Source organism: Notamacropus eugenii, chromosome 5, assembly GCF_028372415.1.
Source record: "Notamacropus eugenii isolate mMacEug1 chromosome 5, mMacEug1.pri_v2, whole genome shotgun sequence".
NCBI lineage: Eukaryota > Metazoa > Chordata > Mammalia > Diprotodontia > Macropodidae > Notamacropus > Notamacropus eugenii.
Window position 1 is genome coordinate 205,290,751 of NC_092876.1, and position 16,114 is coordinate 205,306,864.

At 37.6% G+C, this 16,114-nt stretch overlaps 1 protein-coding gene across 6 annotated transcripts in view; it reads left to right on the forward strand.

The window, feature by feature from the left end:
- The window catches only part of NBEA (neurobeachin), a 783,989-nt gene that overhangs the window by 730,099 nt on the left and 37,776 nt on the right, over window positions 1-16,114 (forward strand). For all 6 annotated transcript variants that reach the window (XM_072611897.1, XM_072611896.1, XM_072611899.1 and 3 more), the window contains 2 exons: window positions 819-971; window positions 12,982-13,149. In XM_072611897.1, the coding sequence (XP_072467998.1) occupies window positions 819-971; window positions 12,982-13,149 (321 nt within the window). The remainder of the gene's footprint in view (window positions 1-818; window positions 972-12,981; window positions 13,150-16,114) is intronic.

Consider the following 16,114-nt stretch of genomic DNA (forward strand, 5'->3'; position numbering starts at 1 on the left):
TTTTCTTCTAAATGACATAAATTGAACATTAGGCATCACACATTTATGATCACTTTATTGCAGGCATGCATCCAGGTTATACTAAGTACTCATCATTGAAGTCACATGTATTAAATATTTTGAACTATTTATTATATTGAAAATTTGCTTTTCATAGTGTCCAAGAGTGAATATAAAAAACTATTAGCCTTTTCCTTTGCCAAATTCAAAGAGTAAATTATCAATTCCATTTTCAGAAGTCCATTGTAATTGAAGTATATTATAATTGATAATGCAGCTGAAAAGACAAAAAGAAAAAGTAACCAGAATTTGTATTTTAAATTCTATACATAGTTTTCATTCCTTGATGCAATCTTGAATAATAATTCAGAGAACTTTATTTTTTTAATTTCATGAAATTTGATTTCTTAAAGTGAATATCTTAGATTGAATAATACTCACATTTGTATATTATTTTACAATTTACAAAATATTTAAATGTTTTCATTAATCAAAAAGTTTGTTATAGAAATATTCCCTTCCTTGATGCTAATATGGTCTGTTTTTTAATTAGTATGCTCACTTTAATACAAAGGTTTTCAAAATATTATTGAGAAAAGATGAACTTTTAGAATATGTTTACAAAATGAATGTTCAAACCATAGTACAAAAAAATTTAATCATATCTTCCTTGAACATCTTATTCAAAGGGGAAAAATTGAGGGAGGGATTGTCTTGTGTTACACACAAACACACACACATGATAAAGAAAATGTTCAATAATATTTCAACCGTTTTATGCAGTAGGTGTAATATGCTATACTTTTTAACACTGACAGGAATTAATTCCAGAGTTTTACTACCTACCTGAGATGTTTGTCAACAGTAATGGATATAATTTGGGAGTCAGAGAAGATGAGGTTGTTGTAAATGATGTCGATCTTCCCCCCTGGGCAAAGAAACCTGAAGACTTTGTACGGATCAACAGAATGGTAAGAGAGATTTTGGCTTGTACTTTAGCAGTTATGTTGATGTTAAGTAATCAAAATATTTCTTTTTTGTTTTAACAAATGAGAATTTCATATATGTCAAAATATTTATAGAAAAGGTTTAATGTGTAAGAAGGGAAGAAAGGTTTTTACAAGTTTGTCTTTTGGCAGTTCTCCTGTATTATGGAAATTTGTTCCCAGTGTATGTTGTTTCCCTCCATCCTCCATTTCCAACCTTTCTCCGTAACAGATTCTACAGTCCAGTCAGACTAAGCTTACTGTACTTCACCCCTAGCATCTTCTCTTTCTCTCCCTGTACCTTTTCCTTTGTACAAGCCGTCCTTCATTCCCTGAATGTATTATTCCCCCATGACCTTTCATCTGGGTTACTGCACTAGCCTTCTTTCTAATTGGTTTCTCTGCCTCAAATCTCTCCCCACTTCAATCTGTTTCCCACTCAGCTGCCAAAATGATCTTCTTCAAGCTTAAATCTGACCATGTCACCTCCCTCCCTCAATTAACTGCAATGATTCTCCATTACTTTAAAGATCAATAGAAAATCCTCTGTTTGGACTTAAACTTTCATCACTTGGACTCTTCCTACCTTTCCAATGTTCTTACTCTTTGCTCCCCTCCATGCAGAATGATTCCACTACAGTGACACTCCTTCTGACTCCGTATTTGCACTGGCTGTCCCCCATGCCTGGAATGCTCTTCCTCATCCCCTCCAATTCCTTCTTTCCCTGACTTCCCTTAATACTCATCTTAAATCCCATCATCTGCAGGCTTTTCCACTTTTGTATAGTTCTAATTATTAGGAAAATTTTCCATACATCAAGAATAAATTTGCTCTTTTGCAACTTCTATCCAATGTTCCCCATTCTGCTCTCTGGGGCCACTTCCCAGATTAAAGTTCTAACTCCAGTTCCACAAGGCCAGAATTTCTTAACCCTTTTCGTGTTGTGGTCCCCTTTGACAGTCTAGCAAAACCTATGGACACCTCAGAATAAAGTTTTTAGTGCACAAAATACATAGGATAACAAAGGAAACCAATTATATTGAAAACTAATCTTCAAAATATTTTAAAAACAAGTTCATGGACCCCAGGTTATGAACCTTTATATGAACTCCTTCAAATATTTGAATAAAAATAATCAAGTATTCTTATACCTAAATCTCTGGACACCTTCCAATTAAATATCCATCCCTAATGCCTTGAGCCAGTCATGATATGGTATAAATTTCAGGCTCTTCACTACCCTCATTGCCTTTTTTCTAGAGACTCTCATGCTTATCAATACCCTTCTAATATGTGGCAGCCTAAACCATGCATAATATTCCAGATGTGACCTAACCAGTGCAGAGTACAGAATGATTGCGATCTCCTATTTCTGGAATCTGATCCTCTCTTAATTCACCTCAAGGTGTATTAAGGACACACTGGCCTATTGAAGTAAATCCACTCGCAGTCTTTGGAATGAGGGCTTCTTAAGTATGAGGAACTTGTGATGAGATTTGATCAATTTCTCCTACCCTTTTCATTTTCTTTAATTGCTTTTCCAATTGATGGATTATGTGGTAACACAAGCATCCTGACTATTGAGAAAAGGGAACCCACAAAACTTACGGATCCAAAAAGATCTGTAAAACTTAATGGATATGCTTTGCAGCCAATTAGAAGAGTGGAACGCCAAGGACTCCCACATCTGTGTCTGGATGTGGCATGATGTGGCAGATCCCCAGATTGGGTTGTTGTGGCAACTCCAAAGATGGCTTCTCTATATCATTTTTATAGAGGAAAGGTCATGTTCCTGATGTAAGAGATGGTCCTTCTTTTTTGAGGTTCCAGGATGGTGATTAGTGAAGAACAATTACTTTCCAGATACATACTTTGGGATCTTTGGGAGTAGTAATTGATTGAGGGAAATGAGAATATGGAACTGGAATGTTTCCTGATTTGTTCAAGGTTAGTCAACAAGAGAGATATAAAAGATCTTATCTAAGACACCAGATGTCATAGGACCATCTGAATACAGATGAACATTTCTCTATAATGTTATTATTGGGCAAAAGAGACACCTCAGACAGCTTTAAGTTTTGAGGCAAAGGGCAAGACATAATAAATTCTTAAGGATACATGCCATGTTGTTTTGTTGTTCAGTCATTCACTCATGTCTGACTCTTCAGATCAGTGGTGGTGAACCTGCAGCCTCAAGGCCACATATGACCCTCTTGGTCCTCGAGTGCGACTTTTTGATTGAATCCAAACTTCACAGAACAAATCCCTTTAATAAAAGGGATTTGTTCTGTAAAACTTGAACTTAGTCAAAAGACCACACTCAAGGACCTAGAGGGTCATATGTGGCCTTAAAGCTCCAGGTTCCCCAGCTCTGCATAGACTACATAGCACACCAGTCCTTTCTGTCCTCCAGTATCTCTCAAAGTCTCTCCAGCTTCATGTCTGTTGTTTCCATGATTCTGTCTGTATATCTTATCCTCTGTCATTCCGTTTTCCTTTTGCCTTCAATTCTTCCCAACATTAGGGTCTTTTCCATTGAGTCCTGTCTTCTTATCATGTGATCCAAGTATTTAAACTTCAGCTCCAGTATTTGACCTTCCAATGAACAGCCTGAATTAATTTCTTTAATTATTGACTGATTTGTTTTCCTTTCTGTCCAAGGGACTTTCAGAAGTTTTCTTCAGCACTGTAATTCAAAAGCATCGATTCTGCAGCACTCAGCTTTCCTTATAGTACAACTCTTACTACTCTACATTGCTATGCCAGAATTTTCTTGGGTTATTTTCTCAAATGAAGAATCAAAGATCTCATTGGAACTTGTGGGTTTTTTCCTTGGGACTCTACATGTGAAATGTTTACTCAGATTCCATAGATGAAAGAGAATGGACTCCCAATGCACAGAAATCCTAACAAGGCATTACTAATTAAGTTATGTGTAAATATGTGTATGCATGTATATATTTTAAGAAGTAAAACTATATCCTTATACATATAATAAAAGGAGTATAGAACTACAGAGACTAGATATTAGAGAAAGCATTTTAGTAAAAACACTCTTTACAGATGTAGGTTATGGTATGGTACCCATGTAGGTTATTTGTATGTCCACATGGATTGTCTAAATGTGGTTCATGGAAAAGCATGAACAGATATTTCTGAAGTCTTGCCAACCCCTTTGCAAGGGAGATTGATTCTTGCCTGAAGGGAATATGAAACTGGCCAAACTGTTTCTGTTCTCTTCTGGCAAGGTAACAGACTAGAATTATATCTATCTTCCCCCCTGAATATTTCTAGTCTACAGGAATTTTTTTTTAATTCAAACTACTTTCTTCATCACCATTCCTTAAAGAGGAAGAGTTACTGTAAACTTAAGTGTATACCCTCCTCTCCAAATATTGATTAAATGAAAGGCAATTGAAAATAATGAATAGTAAGCAAACCTATTTATCTAATCAGATAGCAAACAAATCAGAATTAGAAACAAATACAGATTAGAATATATCAGAAAACACAGAGATTGAATGAGTTCTTTAGATAAGAATAAGATATCTCAGTAACAAGAAAGGCATTGAAATCACCCAAGGGGAAATTTTCCAGTCTCTAGAGAGGCAAGCTAGAAATCAAAGACAAACTGAGGAATCAGTTTTCCCCTAAATGCCTGCTTTCCAAAACCTTTTCTCTTGCTCCCCAGAGTCAGGCCCAAAGAGTCTGCAATCTGCTATGCACCATCTCAAAGCAAGAATGAAGAAGACTTGTCTCTTCTCTCTCTAACAAACTCTACCTCTCACATAGACACATAGCATCATTCTCTGTACCAATTATGAGTCTTATGCAAATGCTCCAGCCTTGAAACCTTGTTACACAGAAACACCAAAATAATTAGAAAGATATTAATTACTCATGCTTGTGCAGTGCCAATACAGTAAAAATTACAAATACCTAAGTTAACTCAGAAATTCAGTGCCATACCAGTTAAAGTACTAAGTAGTGTTTTATGGAATTAGAAAAATCATATGGAACTCATCTGGAGGTAGAAAAGATCAAGAATCTTGAGGAATAATTTTTTTTTTTAAAAATGAGAACAAAGGAGTCCTAGCAGTGACTGATGTCAAACTATTCTGCAAAGTACAAAACAGTGAAACAATTTGTTACCAATAAGAAAAGAAAATCAGTGAAAAAGATTAGATATATAAAACTCAGAAGCAAAACAATGTTGTAACATATGACAACTCACTCTTGAACCAAAAACTACTGAGAAAACTGGCAGTTAAGAATAAATCAGCATCTTACACCACAAAAGGCACTGTGAGATTACATGACCTAGATATAAGAGAGCATATCAAGGGACTTCTGGGAGCCAAGATGGCAGAGTAAGAAGCAAGTTGCTCTCACTCTCCCTTATTGACCTCTAAAAACACAGAATATATCACCCCAGGAAAAACCCTGGGACAGTTGAGCCAGCAGACAGATGGGGAGCAGCAGTCTTTTAACCTGGGAAGCTTGGGGGATTAACAGAAAAGATCCCTCTCACTCTGGTGGAAGGGGAGCAATACAGGACAGGAGGTGTCCCAGCAAGCCGGCTGCAAACCCCATTGGCAAACCAGCAGGAGGTCCAGAGCCCCAGAGTGGTGGAGCAGGCAAGCTCCAACACTGGGACCACCCCTGCCCCAAGTGTCTCGGCATAGGCAGGGGAACTGGTAGAGTCCAGCAGCCAAACCTCCTGGTTCTTCAGCACAACTCCAGGAAGCACAACTCCAGGCAAGCAGACATCTTCCAGCAGCCAAACCTTCTGGTGCTTCAGAGCAGCCATCTTCCAGGGCCAGGTGCACCTCTACCCCAAGAATTTCAGTGTTGCTGACCCCAGCTCAGCATCAGGTGAGCTGCCAGACCTTTATAAGTCTTCAGTTGTCAGCACCTGAGGCCGCCCACAAACAAAGCCAGGAACCAGGTTCCTGGCCCACAGCACAAGAAGCTTAGGTCAGTGCCCCCTGTGCTCTAGCAGTAGAGTTCAACTTTAAAAACCAGGAAATAGGCAAACAGCATGAGCAAAAAACATAAATGAACAGTGACCATAGATTCTTACTATGGGGACAGGGAAGATCAAAACACAGATTCAGAAGAGGACAACTTTGTCAATATACCCACAACTGAAACCTCAAAGGGGAATATGAACTAGTCTCAAGCCTAAAAAGCCTTCTTGGAAAAGCTTGAGAAGAATTTTAAAAGTCAAATAAGAGAGGTAGAAGAAAAATTGGGAAAAGAAATGAGAGGTATGCAAGAAAGAGTCAATAGCTTGGAAAAGGAAAGACAAAAATTGACTGTAGGAAACAAGTCCTGAAACAATACAACTGGCCAAATTTGTGGGGGGTTGGGGAGGTACACTGAAGAAAAGTATTCCTTAAAAAGTAGAATTGGCCAAATGGGAAAAGAAGCACAAAAATTCACTGAAGAGAAGAACTCCTTAAAAAGTAAAATGAGCCAAATGGAAAAGGACATACAGAGGCTAATTGGAGAAAACAATTCATTAAAAATTAAAACTGAGCGAGTGGAAGCTAATGACTCTATGAGACATCAAGACTCAGTCAAACAAAATCAAAGGATGAAGAAAAGGAGAAAACATAAAATGCCTCATTGGAAAAACAGCTGACATGGAAAATAGATCCAGGAGAGATAATTTAAGAATTATTGGTCTACTTGAAACCTATGATCAAAAAAAGCTTCTGAACAGCATCTTTCAAGAAATTGTCAATTGTATCAAATATCAGGTCAAGGAGAAAATACTGCAAGCAGCCAGAAGGAAACAATGTAAGTATCATGGAACCACAGTTAGGAATACAGAGTTCAGCAGCTTCTACAAGAGGATTAGAGGTCATGGAATAAGATACTATAAAGCAGCAATCATCAGAACTGCGTGGAATTGGCTAAAAAGGTGGTGGATCAGTGAAATATGTTAGGTACACATGATACAAGAGTCAGCGACTATGGTAAGACTCTAGCATCTGGGATAAGAACTCACTAACAAAAACGTCTGAGAAGACTAGAAATCATAGGGCAGAAACTAAGCACAGATCAACATCTTACACCGCATACCCGAACACAGCCAAAATGGGTACACAATTTAAATGTAAAAGCTGATACCAGAGGCAAATAGGAAAGCAAGGAATAGTTTATCTGTCAGATTTATGGAGAAGGGAATAATTTGTGACCAAATGAGATAGAGAACATTATGAAAAGCAAATTAGAGACAAAGTGGGAACAACTCAGTTCTTACACATGTATTCCAGAAATGGTAAAATAAAAGAGCATCCTACCAAATGATGATTTAAAAGTAAAAAGAAGCTACAATGAGTACTTTATCCAACACTGGTAAACAAAAAGAGCACATCTGAAATCTTTATGCATCGAAGAGGAAAGCCTAAACCGAAGAAGTGGGAGGCCTCCCAATTCCTATAGCCTCTGAGTGCTCTAACCAGGAAACTCAGGTCAATCATACTTCAGCCAGAAGGATAGGGAAGAACATGGAACTTCAACAAAGAGGTTCCCAGACATAAGCAGCCAAAGCTCCTACTTAGAGGGCATCAATCAGTCCAAATGTGCTAAGAGCCCTGAAAGTTTGTGACGCTGACCTCAGTGGTCCCTGACAGCCTTGAAGAGCTAAACATACACAACACACACGTAGACACACACACACTACTCTCTCTCTCTTTCTCTCTCTCTCTTTCTCTCTCTCTCTTTCTCTCTCTCTCTCTCTCTCTCTCTCTCTCTCTCTCTCTCTCTCTCTCTCTCTCAGATACAAGCAAATTCAGGACCTGTCAACACTTAATGCATAGCAGATACCACAGAAAAAGGGGGCAAGTGAGAGGACCTCAGAAAATACAGACTGAGGCAAGACAGGAGTTCATCATTCCATCTCAGTGTACAAGAACAGGTAACCTGATCCTGAAAAAAAAAGAAGTCAGTAAGGAAAGCTAACAGACATTCAGAATAATACACTAACAATACAGAAAAATTATGGTTCCAGGGAAGTCCCAAGACATAAGCCTAGAAGAAAAGAGTAACTCCACAATAACTCTAAGTAGAACCTCAGATAAAGGTATGGCTTACTGACAAGAGTCTCTTAGAATTCCTGGAAGAGATGAAATGAGATGTAAAAAGCATATCCTTAATGAAATGAAAACTGTAAAGGAAAGAGTAAGAATAGTCATTTTAGTAAAGGAAATGCAAAATCTTAGCGAAATAACAGACTCTGAAAATTAGAAAAGGATTCTATGGGACTAGGAGAGATAATCTAAGAATCATTAGACTTCCAGAAGAATCACAACCAAACCAAAGGAAAAACAAACAAAAAAGCCTGGATATAATATTTTAAGAATTCACATATGAAAACTGCGCAGATCTTTTAGAACCAGAAAACAAAGTCAGTTAGTTAGTAAACCTTTATTAAACACCTACTATGTTCCAGACACTTTGCTAACCTCTAAGGATACAAAGGAAGGTAAAAGACAGTTCCTACTCTCAAGAACCTCACAGTTTAGTAGAGGAGACGTGTAAACAGCTGGAAATAATCACCAGAAGAAAGGCAGTAGAATTAAGGGGGATTCGGAAAGACTTCCTGTGGAAAGTGGAATTTAGCTGGGAATTGAAAGAAGCCAGGGAAACCAAGAGGCATAGATGAGAGGGGAAAGCATTCCAGACATGGGGGACAATTATTGTAATAACTAAATCACAGAGTATGTGGGGAAAGGGGTGTAAAAACTAAAGAGAGAGAGGGGGCCAAGTTAAGAAGGACTTTGCATGGCAAACAGAGAATTTGATATGTGATTCTGGAAGTAATAGGGAGCCACTGGAGCTTATTGAGTTATGGATAGGGGAGAGCATAGTAAGACATGAGATTTGGGGAAGAGCACTTTGACATTTGAATTGGATAGACTTGTGGCAGGGAAACCAACCAGTAGATTATTGCAGTAGTCCAGAAGTGAAGCGGTCAGGGCTTGAAATAATGTGGCAGCAGTGTAAGAAGTATATGTGAGAGACATTATAAAGGTAGATCTACAAGCCTTGGCAACAGTTTGGATTGGGTGGGGACACGGGGTGAGGGAGAGTCTAAAATGAAGAATGACATCTAAGTTATGAGCCAGGCTGACAGGGAGGATGCTGGTGCCCTTGAAAATAATAGGGAAGTTTAGAAAAGGGGCAGTTTTGGGGAGACAGAGTTCATTTTGAACATGTTGAGTTTCAGATGTCTGTAACATATCCAATTCAAGATGTCCAATAGGCAGCTGGATATGAGAGATAAAATCAGGACAGAGGTTAGGGCTGTATTAGATATGAGAATCAGCATGAAAAGTGATGAGATCATCAAGTGAAATATAAACATAAAGAGAAAGATCCAGATAAAATCCTGTGGGATACCCGTAGTTAGCAGGTGTGACGTGGATAAAGATCCAGCAAAGGATACTGAGCAGCAGTTAGATGAAGAACCAGGAGAGAATAATGTTGTGAAAACACAGAGGAAAGAGAGTAGTCAAGAATATAAAAGGCAAGAAAGATGATGACTGAAAATTAAGAGATTACTTAGAGAGGTTTAAGATGAATTATGAAGAAGAAAAACTGTATAGAGTTATGAAGAGAGTGAGAGGAAAGGAAGTGTGGGAGTAGCTATCATAGGCAGCCTTCTTAGAGAGTTTAGCCTCAAAAGGAAGAAGAGACATGAGACAGGCTAACAAGGATGAAAGATCAAATGAAGGTTTTTTTGAAGATGGGAAAGATATGGGCTTGTTTGTAGGGAAACAGCCAGTAGATGGGGAAAAGTAGAAAGGAAATAAGTGAAAAAAATGACAATTTGTTAGAAACTATAGAATGGAATGGGATCATTTGTTCCTGTAGAGGGATTTGCCTTGGCAGAAAGATAGGCCACATCTTCATGTGAAACAGGGGTGAAAGAAGAGAAAATGGCAAAAGGTATCTGGTGCTTTGAGATGAGGAAGAGGATGGAAGTATGAACTCTCAGCAAAAAGCCTCAATATTTTCAAGTAAATATGAGATACGTTTCTCAGCTGAGAGGAGAGAAGGAGGGGAAGACATAGGAAATTAGAGGAGGGATGAAAAGGTTTGGCAGAGCCACTGTGGTAAGTGGGATAATGAATTAATTACAGAGTTATAAAAGGGATTATCTTACCACAGTGAGGGCTCAGTTGACATTACATAACATAGATTTGTAGTGGATCCAATCAGCATAGCTTGGTGATTTTTGTGTAGCTTCAGTCACAGCACATCCTGAATGCAGCAAAGGCAGAAGATGGTGGCAGTTAACCAACTCAGGGGCTTGTCAGGGCAAGATCAGTGAATAAAGTAAGGAATCAAGAGAAGAGGATAGTGTAGAATTGAAGTGGTTCACCAAAGTGTTAAGATGAGTATAACTGGGCCAGGGGTCATAAACTAGGAGAGGACTAAGGAGCTGAAGGATTAATGGTGCCTTTATGGTTGAAGATTGCAAGATAAAAGGAAGAAGGACAATATGATCAGATAAGAGAATTTCATAAAAGAGGAACGTTTGTGGATGACAGCAAATCAAGGCTATCTGTTTGTGTGGCTGAGGTGGGTGGAAGACCATTTCATGGGAAATGAGTAAGTTGAGTAACTAGTAAGAATAAGATATTTGAAGGAATGTAAATACGTATATCAAAGTCCCCTAGTATGAGAACAAAGGTTGGGGGAGGAAAGAGAGATTGAAAGCCAGGCACTGAACTCTTTGAGGAAAGAAGGCAAGTGTTCTGGAGATCAGTAAACAATAGCTACAAAAAGTTTGATACTGATGGATTGAGTGAACCTCAAAGATGGAAAGGTGGTGGTGATAGTGAGAGAACCTGGAAGTGGCAATGGGAAGCAAGGAGTATTCCAATTCCCGTACTTCAGCCAGTGAACTGAAGAGGAATGAGTAGAAGTTCAGCCAGTACTGGAGAGCATTGCCAGGGAGGCTGTGTTATCAAGAGGGAGCCAGGTCTCCCCAAGCAATACAAGGTAAAAGGAGTGGGAAATGGCGTAGGCTCTCCAGAGAGCACTGTGGAAGGGATAGATAGAGTTTGACATTTAGAGGACTGAAATGAGAGGAATGGAAATAAAGGAGGGGATAAATGGAGAATGGAGAAAAGGCTTTATATAAAGATAACTGGAGGTTCTGGATCACTAGAATGGGAAGCATATGACCCAGATGGGAGTTTGTTAATCTCTACCAGATGAGTTCAGGAAAGTTAATAACAACACCAGTAGGGGCTGGCCTTAGTGTGGTATTCTCTTGGGGTATTGAGGAGCTCCAGTGAAGAACTAGTGGAGAGTGCTAATATTTCTGTCCTATTTCTGCAGGCAGAGTAGGCCAATAAATAGGTGGAGGTAGTAGGAAGGAATAAGTAAATAAATATTTGAGAAAAGAAGTATTCATTGACTCCAGCAATTTAAACTAATTCTAGGCCAGCTGCTTAAACAAGACAGAATTAAAGTAAGAGACTAGAACAGAATTTTATTATGCTTTAGGTGACCTTAAAAAAGCAGGTATAGCAGAAAAGACAACAGTAAAAATAAATTATTAAAAAGAGATAAACAGGGTAAGTATAATAGCATTTTTAAAGCATATTTTATTTTTTCAGTCAGGAAAAATTCCTCCTTATCTCCTCTCCAGCCCTGTCCCCACCCACATCCACTCCATCAAGAACAAAAGAAAAACAAAATCTTTGTTACAAAAAAGCAGAAGAAATTTCCATGTTGGTCATGTCCATGTGTGTATACATACATGGATACATGTCTCATTCTGTGCTCTGAGTCCATTTCTATATCAGGAGGTGGGGAGCATATTTCATCATTAGACTTGTGCAGTTTTAGTTGGTCAGGACGCTGAGAAGAGTTCCTAATTTTGTTAAAGTTGTTTGTCTTTAGTAAATAAACATTTATCAGGCACCTACTACATTCCAGGCACTATACTAAACACTAGGGATGCAAAAAGGTAAAATATTGTCTCTGCCCTCAGAAAGCTCACAATCTAACAGACAAACTATATTACAGGATAAAGGCACTAGAATTAAGAGGAGTTGAGAAACACTTCCTGTAAAAGATGAGGTTTTAGTTGAACCTTAAAGGAAGCCTAGGAAATCAACAGGTAGAAATTAGGAGGGAAAGCATTCTAAGCATGGAGGATAGCCATAGAAAATACCTGGAGAGCAAGGTGTAAAGAAACTGGAAAGGTAGGATGAAGCTAGGTTATGAAGGGCTTTGAATGCTAGACGATTTTGTATTTGATTCTGGAGGCAGTAGGGAGCTGCTGAAATCTTACTTTGTATTGTTTTTTTACCACATTGTTTTCTTTGTGTGAATTATTCTCCTGGTTTTGTTCACTGCATTCTATAACAGTTTCCCCCAAGTCTTCCCAGGTGTCTCTGAAACCATTTTCTTAATTTCTTACAGCAAAATAATGGTATATTCATTTTTATAACTATAGAACATAAGTAACACTGAAGGTTGTTTGTATTCTTTAGAAATGAACAGGGAAAAAAGCCTCCTGAAGTTGTAAAATGTAATTTTGATTGAAACTATTACTAATACTGAAGAAACAAGCAAATATGAGTTACGAAAAATAACATTAAAATTGGTATTTCAAGTTATCTTTCTCCTAAACAAAAATGGGCTCTCATAAACACCTTTGTTTTAAAATATCTTGAATTATATTGGACCTTACCAAAAGAGTAAAATGTTTTCTCAGAATAGCATTTACTTGAATCATGTGAATAAATGAAACTAGATATTCTTTAGAAATAAGAAAAAATCTTCACATAGATGGATGATTGCTATAAAAAACTTTTTTCTTCAGCTATCAGAAGTTCTGATCAGAAAATATATTAACTACAAAGAACATGTTCTGGTGATTTATATCTAGAATGTTCCTAAGTTACACATAAGAGAAAACTTATCAGAAACTTTCTCATTTCTTTGTTTCCCTCATTTCAGGCCCTAGAAAGTGAGTTTGTCTCCTGCCAGCTCCATCAGTGGATTGACCTTATATTTGGCTACAAACAGCGAGGACCAGAAGCAGTCCGTGCTCTGAATGTTTTTCACTATCTAACATATGAAGGCTCTGTGAACCTCGATAGTATCACTGATCCAGTGCTCAGGGAGGTAGGTGTTAAATACCATATTATTCTAAATTTTTATGTCATCTCTAAAACATGAATTTGACTTACCCTCTTTTTTAGATTAAATTTCCCACCAGCATGGCTTTATACAAAACACTGAATTTCAGGTTCTTGACGAATGTGAAAAAATGACTGTTAGATGTCAGAAACAAGCAATAAGGTCAGCATGTTGTTGTTCTCTCAGAATTTCTGACATACATCAGATGGTACATTTCAATATACTGTAGTATTCACTTTCTTTTCCTTTCTAATCTGTTCTGGAAGATTAATGAAGCATTTATTATATATGTGTTACTTATTCATAAAACATATGCACATTCAAATATAAACATTTCATATGAAAATATGGTGGTGCCATTTTAAGATATAAAAGTAAAACTATAGCGTTCTAGGCAGGTAATACAGCAAAAATGCTTCAATAAAATGGTAAAATTCCTTGACAACTTTTTTTCAATATATTCTGATTACAAAATGTTAACAGTTTGTAAAAATGGAATTTTATATACATGTATGTCATATGCATATGTATTTTTAGGGAAATTATTAATGTAAAACATTACTGAAATTGCTACAACAGTACATAAAGGGGTTTTTTAATGGGTGAAAAGTGTGAAGACGCAACAGCTGCTAGGTAAGTGCTGCTGCAGCAGCGCTGGGCTCCCCGTTTCCCAGTCCCTCAGCCAGTGTCCATCTGCTGTATGCAACGCGCTGCTATACTGCAAGACTGTGGAGTGTTTTCTTAATCTCAAGGCTAGAAAAATTGTCAGTTTTGGAAATTAATCACTACTAAAGGAACATTTACATCTATATAAGTTATTTCTTATATTTTTTCCTTTTAAAAATCAATTTATTTTGAACAGCTGACAACAGAGAAAAGTAGGAGAAACCTTATAAGTATTAGACCCTTAAGCTAAATATTCAGAGAACACATTGTAAGTATGTAATTAGGGGCAATATTGTACAAAATTACATTCATAAAGAAATAGAATTATTTCCTGAAGCAAAAGCGAGGAGCCAAGTACTGAACAACTAAAAATTAGGAAATTGCTTTGTTTACCAGCATACCTGACTTGGTGTCCCAGTTGTACACAGACCTTTAACCAGATTTGCAGAGACAAAAGCCTAGCTTATAATCAAAAAAGACAGAAAATGTTACGTTTCTATTCTAACACGAAGATCAAAGAATACTTTGATTCAAAGTAAGCATACTTTTGTTTTTGATGTAGTCTCCTCCCCATAATCACACAAGATAAAGAGAAGTATAGGTAATATAGAAAGAAAACAGACTTTCTTTGAATAGTATAGTAATACAATATTGGATGATTTCCTAGGTGTGTAGGGAGCTCCCAGTGAACAAACTCCCTATCAATGAAGATCAGCAGGTATTCTGGAACTTATAGTATAAGATATTATTGAGTTACTGAGAGGTTAAGAGACTTGTCCAGGATCATCACATTGCTGATAAAGGCAGTTCTCACTTTATATAAATTCATATTACAAAAATTCAATTTTTCCTAAAGAATTATGAAAGAAATCTGCATTTCAAAAAAAAAAGAATCTGTTAACTTTACTATACAGTACTGTGCTTGCCATCCCTCTTTCTTCCCCTGCCCCCCAGCCTCCTACTCCCTAACAAAAATAAAACAAACAAAAAAGTGAACTAAAAACCCTCCAAGTTAAAGCAGAAGGACAGATCAGGGCTGCTGCCTATCAGGAGTGTGGCTAGAGATCTCTGGAGCCAAGAGAAGAGACCTTGAGAAGACCACCCACCCACCTCCAAGTCTGACCCTGCATGACTGTCTTCCAGCCTTCCCCATCAGTATGTGGGTATTATATGCCTGTCCCCTGCCCTGTATAGCCAATTCTCTCCTGTCTGTGTCCATGTACTGGCCACACCTTTACATGTTCATCCTCCTGCTTTCCTTTCTCTGTGCCCTTGAACTGTGTGCCAGCACCATCCCTGCATGGGCCCCAGTCCTTCTCCTGCCTCACTCCTTCCCTTTTCCATCACTGGGCAAATTCACATTAGAGACAAATCACTTTATATGGAGATTTGTAGACAGTGCATTATTTCCCATGATACCCTGTTCTATATCATGATATCTATGGGATCTACAAAACCTGCAGATCATTATTGTGGCAAAGAATAAATTGATTTGTACAGGGATGGATAGTAATGTTCTAATAGCCCCACCCACCACTCACCTTGGGCCAGTACCATGGCCTCCCTGGGATTATTTCCTCAAGCGTAAAATGTAGTTGGAGTAGTTGAACTCAAAAATCTTGTCCAGATCAAAATCTGTGTACCTATGGTCTGAGCTATATGATACCTAATAAAGAATTAATAAAATTAGTCCTTTTCTATCAGTAGACTGTTGTCCTGGGATATTCTCCCAGAGATGTTCACCTTGACCCTAAATTACAGTGTCAAATCAAATTGCTTAAAAAGAAATATGATCTAAGACCACTAGAGGACCACTGTAGCTCTAACTTAGTAAATAGTCCCTGCTGTCTTCATGCAGCTCTCAAGCACCTTATTTCCACTAAGTAATTTTGAAGACTATAAAGGTTGCATTGTTTGAGCAGAGAGATATAACATAATCCTGTTTCTGCTAGTTTTCTTTGTGAACTTTGGCAACTCAAATTTCTCTCCATCTATAGTTCCTACTATAAAGTTGAAATAATATATAACATGCGTTTCCCTCCCAAAATTACTTAGAGACTTTTTTCTTAAGTAACATATCAAGAACAAATTCAGTAGAACAAAGTGCATTTTTAATTTGGTGTCTAATTAGATCCTCCTAGTATATGAATTATTCCCAGGAGTAATAGAAACTCTGGAGAGTACATTAACATTTTTAAGGAGGCTACTGTTTCTCAAAGTATGCATTGGTATACCAGAAGGTAGAAGAGTTAATTGATCTCTCAGAATGCCAAAACAAAGTTAG